General features: G+C 44.7%; 2 protein-coding genes across 4 annotated transcripts in view; one reads left to right on the forward strand and one right to left on the reverse strand.

Moving 5' to 3' along the window:
• The window catches only part of LOC121085272 (S100P binding protein), a 27,648-nt gene continuing 6,445 nt past the window's right edge, over positions 1-21,203 (forward strand). Inside the window, exons 1-3 of one of the 3 annotated variants that reach the window (XM_040587796.1) lie at positions 1-1,511; positions 2,326-3,642; positions 3,858-3,955. In XM_040587796.1, coding sequence (XP_040443730.1) covers positions 2,425-3,642; positions 3,858-3,955 — 1,316 coding nt within the window. In that variant the 5' untranslated portion in view covers positions 1-1,511; positions 2,326-2,424. The other 2 variants (XM_040587797.1, XM_040587795.1) reach the window with 2 other exon arrangements.
• The window catches only part of FNDC5 (fibronectin type III domain containing 5), an 18,051-nt gene continuing 12,512 nt past the window's right edge, over positions 15,665-21,203 (reverse strand). The window contains exons 5-6 of the mRNA XM_040587894.1: positions 18,262-18,395; positions 15,665-17,449 (exon numbers count right to left, since the gene is read on the reverse strand). Of these exons, the coding sequence (XP_040443828.1) occupies positions 17,408-17,449; positions 18,262-18,395 (176 nt within the window). The 3' untranslated portion in view covers positions 15,665-17,407. The remainder of the gene's footprint in view (positions 17,450-18,261; positions 18,396-21,203) is intronic.

Consider the following 21,203-nt stretch of genomic DNA (forward strand, 5'->3'; position numbering starts at 1 on the left):
CCCACGCCGTTAAGATGGCGGCGGGTGAGCGCAGAGTGGCTCGTTCCGCCGATCGGCCTCGCGTAGGCCTCGACGGTTCATTTGACTTACTGTAGCTCTCTGTTTATTTATTTGGGGTTTTTTTTCCACTCCTCTTTCCGGGCCGGGGGCGTCCAGTGTCTGGCCTGGCCGGGGGGAGGGGGTGGGCCGGGCCCCTCCCTCGGGGCGGGGCCGTTGAGGTAGGGGCAGCCGTTAGGGCCAAGCCGGTAGCCGGCGCGGGTAGGCCCGTGACAGGGTGAGGTGAGGGAGCTGTGAAGGTGTAACGCTGGCGTTTGCCTTCGTGCTCTCGGGTGAGGTGGGAGCGGGATCCCCACGCCTCGAGATTTTGCTGGTTCGAAGAAGGCAACCCAGGCGGTGGGCAGACCTCGGCTGAGCGGGCTGGTGCCCTGTGGCCTGTGATGGTTTTCTCTAGCAGGTGCCCCCTGCCCTTTTCAGGGAGCAGATCCCACAGCAGTGGAGCCCTGCAGGCTTGTGAGATCTGTGTGTGGCTGCAGAGAGTGGATGAGGCAAGGTGGCCAGTCCACAAGCCTTGGCAGAGCTGTATTTCTCAATAGCTTTGTATTTTGATCTTGTTATTTATTGGAATTGTGCTAGAAACCCACGTAAAGCATGTGTAACTCTCCAAAGAGCCCTCCTTTGGCAGCCCCTGGTAGAATGGCCCATCCATGCTGGTGCTTTTGCAGCTGGGGGGGGAGCTGGCTCCAGCTTGGTCTGACTGTACAAGCACCAGTGCTGGAATGAGGGACAGAGTGAGAGACTGGCAGCAGGCGGCCTTGGCTTACATCAGTTTGAGTGATTTCAACCCTTACAGAACGTTCCCTGGTATCAATCCTTGAACAGTCCATGAACCCAACACGCTACTACAGAAAATGGCAAGGGGCTCTGTCTGGGTTTATCAATCATCGATTGCATAGTTATCAGAGTCCAGAACCAGCTGATGTAGGGCTGAAGGTACAGACCCAGCGTAGGCTGCAGTCAGTTGGCTTGGGAAGGTCACAGCAGTAAAGAAACCATTTCCTTCTCTACAAGCTGAGCACGTGAACATCTCCAAATGTACTTTTTGGAAGCCAGTTCCAGCAAAAAGGCTTAAAACATTTGTTTCTCTTCCAAGTCTTTATCGGTTAGGAGCTGATTATCAGACTGCTTTACTCTGTAGGGCTAAATCTATGTTTAATTTATTCCTGTTTGTCTTTTGTTTCTCTTTGAAGCACTTGAGCAGTGGTGCTGAATTACAGAACTCCAGGCAAGTGCTATTTAGTGAGGACTGCTCATGACTCCATGTGTTCTTGTATAGATACTGTACGTACATAGCGGGTTCCTGAGGTATTTTCTTCCTTCAGTGTGGTTACAGCATTATTGTGAAAGTGCTTGCTTTTTTTATTATTAGGACAGAATAACAAAAGCAAGCAGCAGAACTGCCTGGGTTTTATTCCTGGAGTAGGTACACCCCCCACCACCTCTTTTTGAAAGCAGTAAGTAGTCAAAGCAACAGAAAGACAAAAGTTATTCCTTTAAATTTCTTGGCCAAAGAGGACAGGAAATACCTTTCCTTAGTCCAGATTCTCCTGCTGCGTGAGAGTCGAGTGCAGGGCTTTTAAGTCAAAAGATTCATGCTAGTGTGAGTCTTCACTAAGAGGAAAACAGGTTTTATTTGTGAATATCTTAAAACTATTGAATTTTATGGGAAGATTCTTTATCTTCTGATCTTTCATTATAATTTATGTTTTGTATGAGTGTGTTAGTGACTAATACAGTGCTGAATGTCCTCTTAGCTCCCTGACAGAGTTACTCTTCCGTTGCTCAGTTTTTCCTAACCCAAAAAAGACATTAGTATCTTTAAAGGATGAAGGTGGGGGTTGAGACACTTGTGAAGCTTTGTTTAATACTAAAAGCGTGCTCTGTACTTGAAATACAAGGTCGTAAAGAATGTAATTTGTACGTACTGTTATCTGGTGTTAGGGTGACTGATTTACAGCGGCTTTGGAGGAGATGGTACAGATTGTGTTGATGATTTGGGCTTGTATCAGTTGTGCTTGAGAAAGCCAAACAACCTTGTGCGTGAGAACGTTCATGGAATGAAGGACTGGTGGTTATTATATGTTGTTAAGACCTAAAATGGTCAGAGGTAACAGAGATCGAGGAGTTAAAACTGTTGTGCCTCAGCTAGTGGTTTGACCTTCCTCGTTATATTACTGCATCTTTGGAAAACAACTGAGTTTCTTTTATTTAGGATGTTGTTTTTGCTGGCGTGTTGGAGCTGACTCCCGCTGATTTCTTTTGTCAAAGGGCTGCTCAGAGGGCACCAGGATCAGATGAACTTCAGAACAGACTTCTAGAGCTGAAAGCAGCAGGCACAGGGTCACTGAGGCACAGGAAGACAGCAGCATGGATGACCAGTCCCCTCAGGCCTCTGGGCTTTGCCTTTGTCACGAATCTACACCTACTGTTTGTGATACTGTTCCCAGGGCCAAAAGGCTGTTGGATTCCGCAGAGCAGGTTCAGGTCATGCAGTCAGCTAAGAAAGCTTGTGTGTTGAGTCACCACTGTAGCATTCCAGATCCCTCAGAGAAACTGCTGCTCTCCTCCCCAGGTTCTGTGGGCTTTCAAGGGTCCCCTCATTTTCTGGATGATACTGGCCATGATGACCTTGTTGCCAGTCCTGCATCACAATACAACGATGTAGTAATTTCTCTAGATACAACCAGATGTTTTGATGATAGTGAGCCAGATGACTCCTTGTTGGAACCGTCAGACGGTGAAGAAGGGAATTCTCCTTTCAGTTACACTGAGGAAGAGATCCAGGAAATCTTGGCAGATGATTGCATGGAGTCTGAGCGGTACCTAACTAGAAAGAGCACTCTGAGCCAAAATGTAAATGGAGAGACTGAAAAGGGCGAGAGCAGCAGCTGTACTGGGGCATCAGTTATCAGTGAAGATGCAAAGGTAACCTCAGAGATCGCAGAGGAACCAGATGCACCTCTGCCCAGGGAGTGTTCTCCAGTCACTTCTGAGTGTCATCCTAGACTTGTGAATGAAAACACTACTTTGGATGAGAACCATCTGCAGTCGCTCCAAGTAACTCGCATGCTGTCTGACCTTGACATTCAGGAGCTTCTGAGTCTTAGCCCATTTGATGCTGACTGTGTAGATCAGTCTCTGGAGGCCAATTATTGGGAGGAAGTTGAAAAAGAATTTTCAGAAGCAATCATAAGCGATTGCCTGGAGTATGATAAAGCTGCTACTAGCCGTGTTCTCGAAGAGTTGTTGGAGGGGCTGGTGTCTAATGGCCAGCAAAGCCTGGGTGTGGATTGCCAGGGAGAGACTCCCTTTACGAGCAGGGATGTGTCTAAGAGCAGGAATGAGTCTAATTTCTGTGGTGATCGTGTGGAAAGATGTGTGTCCTCTTCTGACCTTGCCTGTGGCCAGAGTACAGCTGATGAGAGTTCAGCACCTGAGTTGCCAAGGTGTCCCACACCATCTTCTGGGTCCAGAAACCAAGAACTTTCCAAAGCAGCAAAGATCTGTTTTTCAAGGAAATTGGACACTCCAGAGGATGATCAAGGGGAATCTACAGAACCTGAACAGCCATCAAACACCATTAAAGTAAACACACATCTTAATTCTTGTAATTGAAATGTTTTTATTTCCATTCCTTTTGATTTGTGCTTGCAGTAATGTCCATATGCACACAGGTGTGCATTTTTACACAGTGAGGGAAGGTTTTTCAAGTGGGGGAAAGTGAGATTTTTATATTAAGCGAGACTTACATGGAATGATTTTTAAATTAGGTGTTAATCCCTTTTTCCTTACCTTTCTAGTTCAGTGATACAGCTGTAGGCCAGATTGGGCAGGAAGAGACAATCAGTGGGAAGAAACCTGGCGAAGTTATTCCTGTGCCACAGGAGGAGGAAGAAAGGTAATTTCTTAGGAGCCTCTAAATGCCTTTGCACTTTGAAAAATATCCCAGTAGTTTCCTAAACCAGTTTGGTTAGTCATGTGCTGCTGGTTTCATCTTTTATTTTTTTCTTAAGATGCACTGAAATAGAGGGGGAAGCACTTAATATTTTACCCTGTAAGGTGCTGTAAGAGGAGGAAGAACATAGGGCTGATCAAAATTGGAAAGAAGGCTGCTAAGACAGTCCTGGGCAAGTGGTCTGCAGGGCAGAAGAAATGTTTGTGCTGTTTTGGCTTGTTGGCTCCTCTCCTCCTGGAGTGATTCCGGCAGATGGCAGCAGCCGAGCAGCTCCGGGTGCTGTGCAGGGGGGGTTGTCTGCTCTCACCCCTGCACTCCAGGGCCTGGAGTTGTCAGTTTAGTGGTTTGTCCCCGTGGCCGCTGCAGACTTGTGGCACTCAGATGTTCCGTGTGTTGCCGTTCCCAGTGTGGCCTCGAGTAAAGTGAAAAGCTGGTGGTTTTGAGGGCTCGCTGCAGGTTCCTGGCTTGTTAGTCAGGACAGGCACTTGCTGGTTCACTCAGCTGACACTCACTCCTACTTTGCTCTCAGTGTGTTACCTTTGCAGCTTTATTCGAATAAATACTTTTATGTTTGCAATCACAGAATAGTGCTGCAAGAAGTTCATGGCTGCAGTAGTCCTGCAGGACTTCTGCAAAGTCTTATGTAACCTAATTTGACAAATTGTCTAAAAAAATTAACACTGTCTTTTATTTTAAAAACTGAAACAACACCTATGCATTTTGGAAGCAGAACTTGAGCAAAAGGAACATTTATATTCAGAGTGTGCACATCCCTATGAAGAAAACTGTAGCTCCTGCACCTGGTAACCCCCGATGGGATGGGGTAAGACTGTCCTGGTAAGGAGGGCAGGGTGGAGGACAGTCATCCTAGCAGGAGGCCTGGCTTGCTGAACTTGTATTCTTTGATGTTTTGAACATCCTTGTTCAAAATAGGGAAATAAAAAGTGTCTGCTATACTTGCTAGCACTACCACCAGTGAGTTCCTGTACAGCAATCAGTCCTGTTCCAGGACTGGTTCAGATGAGTTTCACAATTTGGGATACCTGGGAAACATTATACAGGGGGCTTGCTGCTGTACATCAGGAATGCTATGGAGGTTTAAAGTGAAGAGCAGCAATGGATATCAGCTGAAGAACAGTATCTGGCAGGTTGATGGGTAAACTGGGATGTTCTGAAGGGTAAAGAGTGTTCTGGTAGCTTCTAGAGGTGGCCTCCCACTGGGGTTATTCTGAGCGTTCATAAGCAATAATTGTCATTTCTTGAGAGTTATAAGAAACTGACAGTTTTGTGGCTCATTGCACGGAGCATGCACTTATCTGGGCAGCACGAACAGCTGCATAGCCACAGGGCTGCTTCCCAGAGTATGAATACAGCATAAGTAATGCAGAGGGGACTATGCAAGGAAAGCTAAAATGGCCTGTTTTCTCTTCCTTTCAAATTAAAAATGCAAGACGTATGTTCTGAGTCACAGAAAATCAGGCAGGAGCTCCAAATGAACAAGGCTGGTGAGTGAAATAGAGATCTATTTTGCCAGGGAAGAACGTTGTCTGTGATGCACACAATTTGATTTTCCTATTAGTGCAAACCTCTCTTATTCCAAATAGCTGTAGGCTTGGAATTCAGCCTGACAGACAGCGTGGGCTTCCCCAGTTGTCACAGAAAAACCTCCTCAGTGGGCTGATTTTGACCCTGTGTAGTACTTCAGTGCACCTGGATCCGCAGCGGTATCTCATATATCATATCGTTTGTGTAGGAGATGCAGAAATGCAGAGAGATCCCAAGAAATTCCTAAAGGAAAATTAGCAGGTTTCAGAGTCCTCAAGGGAATTCCCTTTGGGAAGCGGTAACTAATATATTGCTGCTACAGATCTTCAGCTCTGTTTTGTATTGCAAATCTCCTGGCATTTGTCTCATGGTAGTGCTTGACTTTGCTATCCCCTCTTTTACGTAATCTGTCTGTTCTTCCTTGTATCCTGTCTCCTGCTCCTTGCTCTTCTGTTGTCTGGGTGAATTACAGGCTGGCTACAGCAGAGGTTTTGTCTTATCACTTATCTGCATGGTATCTTGCACTTGTAGGCTATAAATACAACTTTCTTATATCTGTGTTGGGTGATTTTGTGCTGAAGGTTGCACTGGCTGGCACGTGTGCAATCTTTGAACACAGACTGGTTGGAAGAAATCTTTTTGTATTCAGAGTAAACTTTTCACATCTAGCCATCTCGAGTGAGCTGGGAGATGACCTATGGTTAGGGCTGTGCTTCCTCTCATTCTAGTTTCTAGAGGATATTAAATCTGAATAGATACATTTACTTGCAGCTTCCCATTGGAATCTAAATGCTGCTGAGGCTGTGTTGTAGCAGATGTAAAGATGAGATGCAATTTGAACATCTGCTTGGAAATGGGTGGCTGAAACTGATAATTGACCACAAGATTTCTGCCAGCTGACCATTTGTTAGCGTTCACACTTCATTATTACCCTTTATCCAACAGTAAATAGAATCATATCCTTCTTGATGAGATCCTCCTCGGCAATTCTGATGGGTAGTCTGTATCAGTCTACAGAAATAATGAGGCTCCTACTTTTATAACTGTGACTCTTGGCACTGTATGTCAGCACTCTGCTGCTTAGCTTTGTCCTCAGCAATGTGTGTAGCTGGATAGGCCCATTTTTAAGTGGGCAGGGGAAGGGCAAACTTAATAGAAAAAGCATTTCCCTCCGTAAACATAGCCTGCTCTTAGTTTCCACCCAAACATCTGTACTTCAGGAGCTCTGCTTTCATAGGTCATTAACATTGCGGTTGTGCATATGGGATAGTGCTCGTGCCACCTGCTGCTCAGACATATATCCTCATGTTATTTTGAGCAGGATCACTCTTGGCAGAATTATGCACCCCTGGGTACCTGGGAACCTGGGGTGGTTCCTGTCTGACCTCCAGCCACTGCTTTCTCTGAGTGCTCCTGCTAGCAGGACTCCACCAGCAGTTCTCGTTGAGGCTTGATTTGTTTGGTAAAGGTTTATGATGCTTAGCAATTTTGTTAGACTTCTTACAACCTGGGAGAAACCTGAGAAATTATTTTCTTGGATCCCTCTTGAATCAAAGGGAGGAGGAGGAGGAGGAGGAGGAAATACCTTACAAAGAGTCACAGACCATCTGGTCTTACTGTAATAACAAAGATTGATATCTTTAAAAAACCAGACACACTGGGTTTAAGGTGATGGAAGGGGAGACTAGTGTAAGGGAACATAAGGAGAAACAAATCTGTGAAATACAAATGAGTGCTGCGCTAGCAGATTCTGCCTTGAAAGTCTGATCTGTGGATTGGTACTGTGCTGGCTGAGGAAAAACTTTAATCTTGAAACAGTTTTTACCTGCCCGAAATAATTTTGCTTGAATGGAAAGTGTTCAGGGAAGGTACAGGATTTGGGCTGTGCTGACATAAAGGAGGAATTAAATTTATGGCTGAGCCTAGGAGGGCTTCAAATTTGCTTTCACTTCAAAGCAAATGAAATCCACCTACGAATGCTAAATTGTAAGAGGGATGTGAAATTGGGTTTGGAGTAGGGGATGGGGTAGGAACTGATAAAGCAGATTGCAAGGAGGCTTATGGCGAGGGCAGTGGTGGGAGGAGTTGGCTGTTCTTAGCGGAGCGTGATACTCCCTGGTCCCCAGGACTGGTCCAGGGTCTTCTCTAGTGGCAAATCACATGTTTTTGCTGAGATAATCAGGGCTCCTGGTTTCTAAATGAGGGTGGAACTTCCTGGAAAATCTCATCCTAAATGTGTATGGTCTCAGCTGTTGGGGAAGGAGGGAGAATGGACTGTACCTGAGGAGAAGGAAATTGAAATGTTTTAAACTGAACTGCCATGGAACAGAACTGATTTAGGGTGTCATTGTCTCCTTTCCCCATGTGTAATGGCCATAAGGATTCTTAGTCTGAGCCCCGGGTTAGATAGTTAGGTGAGGCACTGAGATAACAGCTCTCTCCAAATACTTGACGGGGTTAGTCTGCTCCTGCGACTTTGCCTCTTGTGGAGGAGCTCAAACCTCTTACTGGTGTGAAGTACTCATGAGTCATGGTGGTAGTTTGCACAACTTCTTGTCTTCCCTCAGGTGTAGGGGTGAAGGGTGCACCCCTGGCAGTAGGAAATGACACCCCTCTTTCTATGACCCATTTTGACTGGGACTCAGAATGGCAGGGGAGGGGAACTTAACTGTAGGAAGGCTAAGCATTTGTGAAAAGTTGTGATTTCTTCTAGTCAGACACACATCTTGCATCAACTTATTGCAGACAATGTGGACTGTTGTGCGATGGTGAGAGTTTGCCTTTTGTTGGCTGTCTTGGAGTGCTTCCCTCCTTCCTAAACAATGCAGCCCCAAAAGGTGGATTTTTCAAGAACACTTCTGAAATCTCTTCTAGAAGTATCTTTTTTTTTTTTTTTTTTGACAAGAAGTTATTCCTTTGGGTAAATAAAAGCTGATACAGCAGTTTATGAAGGAGACTTGGATTTGCTCAAGAAACGTTATGTTCCCTGGAAAGGAAGAAGTGTTACGCAGAGCCGTGATTCACATTAATCACATGACTGCAGTGGCAGGATGGAAAAAACTTTGAGTTTCGACTGGGCAAGGACACACACTGTTCTGTACCGAGAGAATCTTGAAACAGTGGAGTCCAGCAGGGGCATTATTCCAGGGAAGTTGCCTTCCACTAAGCTGTAGGACTTACCCTGAGCAAGCAGAAGGGCAAATGCTACGGCAAGGTTGGGGGTTGTTTCTTATGGTTTTGTAAGGATGGTTGTTTCATATTTTGTGATAAGAATTCAAGGATTCTTGCATTCTGCTGAGCTGTCTCTTGCCAAGGATTTGCTGTGCGAGGCCTTCAGATCTACTCTTCTGGGTAGAGGTGCCTGTTCTGCGTACACAGTAACACTGCCTGTAAGGTAGTAGTACTGGAGCACCTGAGCAATGAGTAAAAGTTTGGAGCTCCGTGACCCCTGTAACTCTGACCTAGAAGACCTCTAGGGAGCAGCCTGCATGATCCAGTCACAGCATAGCTTTTCTGAGCTTTACGATAAATATACGTTGAGTGTAACAGAGGTATCTCTTCTCCAGCTGTTGGCACAAACAAGTTGCTTTGCTGGCTTGAGACCTGTGTGGTCACTAGCTGCTCTTGCTGAGCAACTGCTGTAGAAATGAAAGTCTTGGTGTTGTGGATGTGACAACCCAGATGCTTCTTCTCCAAACTCTTTTGATAGTGGGAATGACCCCTGTGGTTGTTCATGTTCCTTCAGATGGGTCTGCAGTTTATAAATGCTATTTCCTGAGTTATGCTGATGCCTGTGCACAAATAAGAAAAAAATAAGGTAGCAGAGTTGTTTTTTTCAAAATGCAGAAGGGGTAAAGCAACCTCTAATGATGTGGAAAAGCTTTGTAACACTCCAAGGCCTGCAGAGATAACCAAGCTTATTGAAATGTAATTTGTTTTTTAATCTTACTCCTATAAGACTGCTTAAAGTTTATGGTGTTTTGTCTTGTTTCTTCAGAACGTGCTTAGACATAGCAAATGAGAGTATTTAATGTGTGTACAGCACTTTGTGAGGAAAATTTCCTTCTTGTAAACTGCTGTGTAGTCAAGCCTTCAGCCTTCTCTGCTGGGCCAGGGAGAAAGCGCTTTGCAAAGAGGGTAATAAAGCACAAGGCAGTGTTCCTGAAAGGACAGTCTTTTAAACTTCCATGTTGTCACTTACAAGGTGCCTTCTTACAGTGTGGTTTCCCTTTTAAAACTTCGTAACAAGAAAATTAGGTACCAGCTGCAAGCCCCAAGGAATGAGGAAGGCTTTTTCCAAGAAGATGCTGTTCCAGCTGCGCATACACTTCTCTTGTGTGTGTTTTAACTGTTTTACTTACTTTTGCAGCAATTACCCAAGGTCCAACAGGAAACCTACCCAAAGGTTCAGCTTTACACATGGGTGAGCAAGAACTTGGCCAGACACCACTATTTCCAGAGCATTCCTGACCACTTCCACCATAGCCTTGTCACAGCCTTTCCTAATGTTTGATTTTGCGGCTGAGAGACTGTGCTGGTTCTTCTGCATTTAGAGTTGGTTTTAATTGTTCTGGTTTTGAGTGGTTTGTATTTTGATAAGTTGTTTCATGATCTGTTTTTAATAAGGCCAATGGAAGTTTCTATGTTTTAGAAACATTTGGAACTGGTTTTGAAATGCAATTTAAATGTGATCTGGTTTGTGTAGGTAACTTCTATGTTTTGCATCAGTGTTACCCTCTGAAAACAACCTCCTTTCAAAGCAGGTAACAAATGTAGTTGGTGTTCAAGAGGCAAGATTGCATGTTGGATGTGAAGATGTCATAATACTTCAGTGACGGAAACTAGAAAATGTGCTTTGAAGTGGAAAAACCTTCTTTAAAGCCTGCTCCTAAGCCTTGGCATTAAATCTCCTGTGGTGATTGCAATCCCTTTGAGTAACACTGAGGTTTTAAACTGTGAAAACAGCTTGTGGCTCCTGTCCCCCTCCATTTGACAGACTTGTGTTCGTTTACTATAAACTCAGGAGCAGCTGTTGATTTACCTGGTTTGCTTATGTCTTGCCTTGTTGTTCTTCCTGTCCCTGAAAAAGTTTGCCTTTTTTGATTGTTTTTACTTGTTTAATTTGTAACTTTTCTTGTAAAAACATTTAATGAGATTTAGGCTTCAGTTTATAAACATTTTGCACCTGTTAGATGTCCTTTTCCTTTCTGCTGTGTTATTGTGAGGCTGCCCTCTTTCACTTGCCTGCTTTCTGAACTGCCCAGAAGAGTGTGACCTCGTGTTTATTTAAGCTACACAATCCAACAGCAACTGCTGGCCTCTGTGCTGCTTTCATCTCCTTCCCTAACAAATTGATTTGGAGGATGTATAGAACAGAGAGATGGGTTGATCTTCTGCAAAATGCTCTTCCCAGGGGTGCTAGCAGGGCCTGCACAAGCCTTAGGAGCCCTTTAGGTGTTTGTAGGTGGAGTTCAGGGAGAAAATTAGGTTTATTCACGGAGGAAATTGTACTATATTTTTATTATATTATTTTGAATTTTTTTGGTGACACTTTTGGCTAATGTGATCTTGAAATAAAACTTAGGTAACAGGACTCATGTTTTTCAGTGTCGCGTTCATAGATTTTATTATTTTGCCCTTGTGCAGCACCTTTCAAATCCAAAATGGGAGTGGAGGAAGTGGCTTTAAAAAGCAAAGTTTGTCATTGTCCTAGATGTGCAGTGACTGAGGCACAGAGAATCAAAGTAATTTGTCCAAAGGATAAGCAGCGGAGCTTGGAACAGAGCCTGGCATTGCCTGACTGCACTAACTCCGAGATAATACCGCCTCCATTAACAAAGTAATCCATATACAGCAATTCTGTGGGGCAGGGGATGTCTTTTTTTTTTTTTTTTTTTTTTTTTTTCTGGGTTGTACAGGCATGGGTGGTGCGTGCCCAGTGTTAGGGCTTTGTGTCAATAACTGATCCTCTCCAGTTGATAACCGTCTTCTTAATGCCAGCGTGGCCTCTCAAGTGACTTTTACTGCTGTCAATTTTGTTCACAGGGCGCATAGAAAGAGAAGGCGACATCCGTTGGCAGCTGTTGAATGGGAAGTTGGGGGGGTTGTTACATGGTGGCTGTTGTCTTTTAAAGCAGTGAATCCCACATAGTAAGTTGAAGAGACTTCTCTGAAAAAGGAGTAATTGTGCTCTTGGTGGCAGTTTCATGTGGCCATCATATCTGTAAAGTCCACCTTCTCTTAACATGTAATGAAGGAAGACTTTTGCTTCAGGTCTCCTTGTTCCAGGCATTGTGAGAAGGCAACGGGGCTAGCAGGAGCCTGGCTGCCGAGCCTGTTTTCCACCCCCCTGCAAAAGCAGACTGGCTTGTCTGCTGGAGGGTTTATCTGATATTAAACGAACAGACTGGCTCTTGGGAGGCCCTGAAGTAATGCAGGCCTGGCGGCAGCTGTTGCAGTCACATACTGCTGGGATAGCGAAGCTCCGTCTCAGCCAGTGATCGATGGTCGCTGCTGATCAGCGATGATAGAACGGGGCAGGAACAGAGCGGCAGGAAGACCACAGGCAATCTGCTGCCTTTGCTCTGCATGCTGAGGTGTTGCCTTTTATGTGCTCAGAGATTTCCATGCTAGCTGTCTTGATTTTGTTACATATCTCTTTATGAGATTATTAAGTGATGCATATCAGTCGGGATGTTATTTATATTATCCTTCTCTTAAAGCAGGCATTCTGTTGCCAGTTCAGCCATGCTGAGAAAATGATATTATTCTGAACAGGCAGCACCTTACCATGACAGCGGGATGATGGTGTCTGTACGTGTGCTGTGTCCAAGACTAGCTTCCCTGTGCTGGAGGACCTCGGGCAGAAGCGGGTACCTCCTCCAGAGTGTGTGTTTTGTGGTCTTTGTGAATGTAAATCTTTCACAGGAATGAACACTGCCATGGAGCAGCTCTGCGCTTTGTAAAGACTTTAGGCTTCTGGGCAGCCTCATGGCTGAAGATTTCATTCTTTGACATTGCAACTGTGATTAATATATGCTGAATGGTAGAGATACTGCAAGGGGAGGGAGAGATTGTGTGTTAAGCCTTTGTGGAAGGACATACTGCATGTTTGCTGCTAGACTGTAGCCAAGGGCTCCATCTACGATTCTTGCTGTAGTAGAATCCAGCAATATCAGATAAGACTGGAGGAAATGAGTTTGTGCAAGCCCTGTGTGAGCTCTGTGATGAAATGTCTTAAAATTAAAAATTTAATAACATTCATCAATGTATCGCAGTCTAACAGCAGCAGCAGCTAGAAAACAATGAGACTGAAATTAAAACTACTGTGGTTTTCTTTTTCCTGCCATCCTCTCAAAAGCTAACCAACTCTTTCCTACTTTTGTGCTATAAGGTAATGCTAAATGGGAGGAAGAAATTACGTCCTGAAATCTGAAACAGTGGAAGCCGATAATATCCTGCCTTTGGTTTGAGAGAATGTCTAGTACCATGCTGCTTGCATCTTCTGCAGAACGGGTCTGGATGGTATAAATAGATTATATTTAGCAGTTGGTGGCACTAAATGTGGGGGGTTTTGTCAGTTAAAAAGGACAGCGATGTGCTGTGAAGTGTCAAATGGCATCGTGGGGCTATGTCATTATTGCCACTCAATGGCTCCGCATCCACTGTGTTCAGATTGCAAAGAAAAAGATGGCTTTTCTGGCTGCCAGCTTTGCTGACTCCATCTGGGATCTAAAATTCAAGCTGTGTCTTTCCTGGCTCTGTCGCTAATAATAAAGATTCTTCATTTGGAACTTAGTTAAACAAAATTGATGCTGGTGCATGAGCTGAAAGAGAATCCAGCTCGCTTTCCTCGAGATGTGTGGGCTAAAGCACCAACAAGTAGGAACATAATAATTTTAATCTATAGGGTCATCAGACAATTTAATAGACACCAGATTTTTGGAGGAAACAGAAGATACTTTAGCATAAATAGCGTGTTGATCATACAGCTTTTTAACAAATGCTAGAAAGCTGATTGAATTTGGTCAGCTAGGCTTCTGCTTCCAGACTAGCCAGTAATAGCTCATTACATGTCGTTAGGAAGCTTTTCTGCAAATGTGGGGAAATTACATTTGGTATAACATATGGTATAATCTTCAACTCTCTCCTTGGGAAGTGAAGTCTGACTACTCAGTCAATGGATTGTCGTATTTTTATCAGCAAAATGGATGCGCAGCTGTGACATACACTTTTGAGTGATGTAACCTTTAATGTCTTTGGCAAATACTGGCATTAGCAGTCTGTTCCTCTCCATTTACATCTCCTCCAGAAAGTTATTACCAGCTGAGATTATACTAACACTTTCTGTCGTGTAGGTGTTTCCTCCTCTGATGCCATTGAACTGTCAGGGGATAAAATGCCTAATGTTCTCGTTTTCCTCCGAGGAGACGGAGAACAGAGCTGGTGCTGCTGCTTGTTGTACGGGGGGAGGTGGTGCGAAATGTATGATGCTGTGTGTTGTCAGTTGGAAGGACACGCTGTGCAGGATTGTTTGCTCCACACCACCTCCTGTGGCTCCATTTTACTAAACTCGTGGGGGAGGAATATATTGGCTAAATTTTACTTGTAGGCATAATATTACAGTGCTTGAAAGGATGAAGGCAAGTGGTGCTTCACTTGAAACACGCGCTGCGTGTATACGGGCAAAGGGTTGTGTTTTCAGCTCCTTGCTCCTTCTTGTGCCCATCGTCTCTGCTCAGTGATTTTTTGGAAATCAACAGGATTAGTCCCCCAGGGGCTGCACGGCGTCGGCGGAGCTGGCTGAAGGAATGCTTTCCTTTGCTTTTGGCATCAGCAGGGTCTCAGTTCATGCAGGGCTCTCTGGGACCCCTGGCGTGCCAGCTCCTTCCCACTTACTGAATTTTAGTATTTATTGAAACCTCCTTTTCCTAGCTCCTGCCTCCCAACAACCGGTCAAAATCAGCAGTCAGGCGAAAACAGGCAGGGGAATGGGGGTGGCCTTCAGGGTGTCTTCCTCTGTGGCTCAACATGACTTTCCTCAGCACCGTCTTAGGGGTATTTTTTTCTCGATGTCTTCCCTTTATTTACTGTAAAACACCTCAGGAGTATCTTTTGGCAACAGTTGATGAGACTGAGGTATCTATTCTAAAGATGGGCTCAGTCCCAGAGATTTAATGGTTTCTGACTGATGGGTTACAGTGGAAGCTGATACTGAAACAGCAGTTAAAGCTTTGATGTTGATGACCCTCGGAAAAGTAGGATCTGACGTAACTAATTCTTCTGCTGTAATGGGAAACACCTTTGCCTAAAGTGTGGGCTTACTGCATCACTTCAGAATTACTGAAAACATTTCCTTTAAGAGAATCACTTTGCTTGGAGTCCCTCTCCGATGAGTTGAGTTGCTGCCAGCCTACATTTGTTTCTTATTACTAATAGCATTATTACCTTAATTTTAAAGCCTGCGAATGCTTAACTCTGTGCAAATGCTGATGTTTTACATTTTAATTATTTTCTACCAGACAAGGAGCGAGCACATCTCTGTTAGGAAAGAAATAGTTTAAACCTGTCACTAGAGAACAACAACAGTTACTGCAAGAAAGGGGATATGGTGGGAACTCCCAGGGACAACTGTCTTTAAAAACAGAGGCACAACCCTCTACACCCCAAACCTGCCAAATTACCAGGCTGAATTTCCTCACTAGCAGGCTTCTGAGGGCTGCTTGCTTGGCTGTCTGCTCTAGGATTATGAGAGAGCATCTCCCTTATCATTTTGCACATGCTGTACCATCTGTCCTAAATCTCTCTTTATAGGGGTATGGATTCCAAATGACATTTCTTTCTTAGGAGATAACAGACCTATCTGAAGAATCTTGCTAGGTATGGCTGTAGAGCTATTTATGTTGCAAGTCTTCCCCCCGCCCCCCCCCTTGTCGTGCAGCCAGAGTGAACTCTGGTGAACCCAGACACTGAGAAAACATTTTATGCTGTTAGTCACTGGGAAGTCACAGAGAAAACCCCCCTGTTCTATTGTGTGTGTTAATGAGATATTGCATAGATGAAATATTACTACATTCAGACTTACAAGGACACAGGAGATGCCTTTAATCTTTTATTGTACATTATAAAATGTTTATTGCTCTGTCTGTATCAGAGGTGTTGACCTCTCCCTCTTGGTGATGGAGGAGTATGTTCTGGCAAAGGATCCACTGAAGAGACCTTTGGGGTTGGCCTGCCTTCTGAAACCAGCACAAGGGAAGCCCTGGCTTGTTCACCAACGCATCTCAAGCAGACTTACTAGTGCCTTTCGCATCAACTCTTTTGGAAAGGCTGGTGGCAGTGGAAGAGGAGAGATGGCTGAACTCTGTTACTACCAGCCCGTTTCTTTGCAGGGACTCTTAAACCAGGCTCATCTTGAGTGCAGGTTAGTTGTAACGAGATTAAAACCTTACTCAGGCCAACCTGTCCTGGTATTTGATGGAATAAGTAGGATCTTGCCTCATCCCCTAGTGCATATGGAGTGGTCATGTGGAGTAATTACATAAGTACAGCTACCCCATGGCACACTGCAAAGAGTACATTTTTCCGTGTGATGGACTTGGATCTACCAGTTTCCAGAGCACCAGCAATCCCAGGGATCCTGTCAGCCTACAAACATCAAGCACTTAATAAAAGAGAGGAGAACCCCAGCCCCTTTCCCGTTCACTGTCATCCTTTTGCTGGAGGATTGCCTCCAGCAGATACCTGACATTACAACGTCACAAAAATAGTGCAGACAGGACGTGTAGGGAGAACCAGACCTTCCCACAGGAATCCTACTAAAAGAAGCAATTTAAGAACTTAAGCCCTCAGAAAAAGGTCCCTTAGGCAAGAGCCTTTCACAATAAATAGCTATTGCCACTGGAGACCTTGCATAGCAACCGGTATCATGAGTTTTTTTCTTTTTTTTTTTTTTTCTTTTTTTGCTGACTGGCTACATTTTTATGGACCTTTTATCACACTGGTGGTGGACTCAGGCCCAGCTGAAAATAGTGTGAAGAAAATGGTTGAAATTATCCTGGAAGCTAAATAACAGCTTCTGGTGTCCCCTCATGTTGGTCTGTGCCTCAGTGTTCGGCGTGCCCCGATTACCTGAGGTGAAGAGCACCAGTGCGAGATAGGAGAGACAGCAACGGTGTCAAGAGACGTGCTGCAGCCTAACTGGAGAACAACCAGGGAAGTTCTTGCAGTAGGAATGGAAACTGGGGTATGCTTTTTTTTTTTTTTCCTGGTTTTGTTTTAAAAACCCACCTGCAAGACATGTTACACGACACACATCAATGGAACAAAGCAAGCCGAGAGCACACAGCAGCCAAAATCTGGTTGCTCGTCGTGTCTGTGATGAGCTTTCCTCCTTTCTTGCTTGGAGAGGAGTGACAGTGACTGATGCCTGAGCTCATGTTAATACTGTCAAGATGGAGTGACAGTGAGACAAAATAAAGATACAACAAAACCTTGTACATTTCCAAAGACAGGAAAATTGTTCCAGAAGACGGAGTGTGAGGGTGGAGAGGAGTGCGTGAGAAGTTGCTTCAGCCCAGGTGATTCGTGAGTCCGGTACAGGATCACCGGCAGCAGCTGTCTCACTAATGCTTTTCCATCTTAATTGTTTGGGTTTCAGGGTTTTTTGCAGGATTTTTCTTTCTGGCCAGATGTTTTGCAGAACATGGACAAGGAGGTGCATGCCAGCAAGTGACAATCGCTAGGTCTCTTTTCAAATTGCTCCAACAATATTTCACCTCCCTAGTCATCAAGGCTCAGAGGCAGAAAGTGAGAGTGAGGAATGGAGTCCATCTATCAGATGGCAGGCTGTCATGCTTCAATGATATTCACTGAGGGCTTGTTTTTTGGAAACTAGGAGAGAAGAGGAGACAAAGGAAGAAAGGATGTATAGGAGTTGCTAGAGAGGGGAAAAAAACCACATCAGAGATCAGTGCAGCGTGCTGGTCAGTTTTTAGTTTTGGAAAAGTTCTTGTTCCCATCCCCTCAGGATAACGAAAGACGGCCAGAGCTGAGGCTTTAGGGTGGCATGGTTCAGCACTACCTGCTTCTGAATGAGCATGAATTAGCGGACTGTTTCAAACAATAAGTAAATGTGAAGTGGTGGGGATGTGCCAGAGTGCAAATTGTGAATAGAAACACAAGAAAGTTAATTGAAATAAGTTGGTACAAATTATAGGCTTGAGTCTGCTTACATTATGAATATGACATACCTTTAACATCATGGGTATTACCAGCCATGCTCCTGCTGATCAGCTCATCAGTTAATTGCAAGAGTAATACCCTCTTTACCACATGCCACCCAAGGGGGCCGCTGGGCGAGTAGGGACCCAAGCAGCTCAAGGACTGCAGCATCGCTCAGTGCATTTTTCCTCCAAAGATGTTCAGGTATTCCAGAAATATGGATTGTAATCTGTTTTACTGATGGATGTGCAGGCTAATCCAGAGGTGGGAGTGAGATGCTGGTGCTGTGATGCATCTGGGAGGCTCAGACCACTAGTGAAGCCGTGGTACTGGCACGTGTGGATGTGAAGGGATGTTTCCTTTCTGCATCCTAGCTGGAGGGAGGATGTTTAACGGAGTCTACTTTTGGGGTGATTTAGCTGAGGCCCAGCTGGAAGTTGATTGTCTGCCCTGTCCCCCACTGCGTGCCAGCAACATCTCACCTTGCTGCGAAGGAGCCCTCCGCTCTGGTGCTCGGGAGTGCTGTTCTCCGAGGCGCTCTTGACTTTCTCCTTGCTGTTATTTGGCTCGTTATCTTTGATGATATCGTACTGTCTGCAAAACAGGGCGATCACCCCTAACAGGAAAAAGCATTAGTGATCACACAAAGGAGCTCAGCCCCTGGAGCCTGCAGAGATCAGAGATCCCTTGCTTGCCAGCCGGCTTTGTGCCTTCTGGTAGAGATCTCAGCGGCATTTACAATTGCTCCTAAAGATCATTTTCTAACACAGCTAGTCAGCCCTCTGGCTGTTTCCTTCTCGATGCTTAATTTAATGCTAAACTAGTTAGACAGAAGGACAGAAGATTAATTATATTCCAACTTCCCTGTCATTAAATGGGACAAGTGTTTTAAGCCTACGTTTGGATAGTGATCAACACTAACTGTGTAGTTAAATGGGATCTTTGCTTTGCAAACACAAGGAGCACCTGGAATTTTTGGTTGGTGAAAATGTGTCCTCTGATCTTTTTCCTCTGGGGTGAAGAGAACGGGCTGGAGCTGGCAAATGAGAGGCAGGTACCGTACCTGCTTGTACAAGCCAGGGCCTTTTGAGCAGCAGGACAACATCTGCAAATATGCAACAGCGACGGCAGCAAAAGCTGCCAGTGGAAATTTCCTCCCACACACAGAGGCACATGAGAAAAGCAGGGGCAGCCATGACACGTAAGACGACTGCAGATGTCTTTCTCGGAAGATTTTATGTGACGTTTTGACCAAATAACTTCTCTGCCTGCAGATTCCAAACACAGAGGTTAAGCAGTCCCAGGCAGATGCTGCTTCTCCCTTACTGGAAAATATTCCAGCTCCCCTAATAGCAAAACATATGTAAAGCTCTCACCAGCTCATCACAAACTGCTTTATAAAGTGAGGTGTTATGGCAGCTGCCCCCAGGTGTTACTGATAAACACAGTGGTCCAAATTCTTCCTTGTGTATGTGAACAAATGGCTGATCCTCGGAGGACAGGTTAACATCTGCCACAGTTATGCCTTCTGTGATTTCTGATGGTAAAACTGAGGCATGAAGAAGCAAAGTGCTGTGAACAATACCAAAAATACAGCACGAGAGCTCGGGTCTTGTCTCAGTTCAGAGCCTGGGGCACTGACTGGTTCCAGTTCACATTTGCTAAAACATCATCATTTGTTCAGGTTATGGCCAGGGCAGGTTAAGAGCTAGAAAGGGATTTTTATATATTGTGACTTTGTGAAGAACCCACTAGATGTAGAGAGATTTTCCCTCCACCCACTTCCCTTTTTTAATGTAAGTCATATGTCTAGAAGGGAAACTGTGGTATTAGCGACTTCTTTTTCTGACACTGATCCGAGTTTTAGGTTATACTAACTGGGAGCTGAAATCGGTTGTTCAGTTGCTTCATGTAATTATTAATGATTTTTACCGGCAGGGCATTTGAATTTGTATGCGCACGACTAAAACTTGACATAAATGCTGAAAAGCTCATAGACTAGAGATTTTTGGAAACATTTTAGTTGAGGTTTTCATTTAGTTATCATCTTTAGCAATAATTACTGTCCAGTCTCTGGAAATGCAAGTAATATATGGTAAACTCAGGACTTGAGAGGGCAAAAATTACTATAAATGGATCTGATTCTGTGTCAGCTGGATTCACAGCTGGAATCGCACTGGATTCTCACTGCAGAACTGTACAGGACAGTTAATTCCTCCATCCCCCTCTTTCAAGACAGGTCTGAGATCAGTGACTGGTTTCCTCTTCATATCTCTCCCTGGAGATATATTGCCTCAGCAGACTCTAGTATAAATGGGCTGAATCTTCTGTTGGATTAAACTGATGCATCCCCTATCAAGTCAGGATTGTTAGTTTACAGCAGCAGAGAGGACAGACCACCACCTTTAGGGGCCACATCGTTTCAGTGGTGAGCATAACGTTAAGTTGCCGGAGCCGATAGCCACTCAGTGCTATTGTGGTTCAGTTTTCTGACCCAGGAAAATTCTGTGTGTGGGAAAGTGGTTTGACTGAGACAAGAGGCCTAAATACAGAGCGATAAAGGTTGTCTTTTACGGATCATAGATTTACCATAGTGCTAATTTCCCTTCCTGCCAATTTCCTTGGGTCACCTGAACCATCCCCCCTTGGGTAATGTGCTCTGTAAATGTGCTTTCATTAATGTTTGACGCAGCTGACTGGCAGCCAGGGGACGCTGGGGCTCTAAACAGAAATCGAACATGTGCAAACTTTACTTCCCATTAACTCATGCGTGTAATTTCCAAACTGAACAAGCTGAGAGGCTGGCTAAGGCCACTTCAGACCTTCTAAGCAGACAGAGCAGGAGTCAGAGGCATTTTCCTCTCCATGTTTACTAGCATCAAACATACGAGCAAGATCTACCCTAGGTACGTTTTGCTGTAAGCTCTGTTGAAATGTGATCCCAAACTCATGTTGGAAAACTCTTGCTTCTCTTTGGAAATCTAATTTATATATTTGTATTTATTACAGGAAGACGTAGTGAGGGATCTTCATAATGAAGTAGCACATTGATCTGGTGCTCTGTTAATGTATGTGCCTACCTGTATCCATCACATCCCACAGCAAAGTGGCCCTGGGATGATTTTACTGTACTTTCCAGAGCACTGGGTGCTCGCAGCTGCAGCTGGGCCTGTGGGCTTGCTTGTAAAATCATATACTACAGTAGCCGTCTTGTAGCAGAACCTCCGCTTGGATTAAAAAGATTAGTGGCTGCAAGGTGGAAGGAGGACGAGGGGGGCATTTCAAAGGATTGCTGAAAGTTTGGCTCCAAAGCACTCTTGGGGACAACAGCTTTCAGCTAACGCTAGTCCTTCCTCCTCCCCCCGTCCCAAGCTCATGTAGACTTTTCCTTCCTTTTGGTTAATGTATTTCTGCTCTTGTCCCT

The sequence above is a fragment of the Falco naumanni genome, chromosome 3, assembly GCF_017639655.2.
Source record: "Falco naumanni isolate bFalNau1 chromosome 3, bFalNau1.pat, whole genome shotgun sequence".
Classification (NCBI taxonomy): Eukaryota; Metazoa; Chordata; class Aves; order Falconiformes; family Falconidae; genus Falco; species Falco naumanni.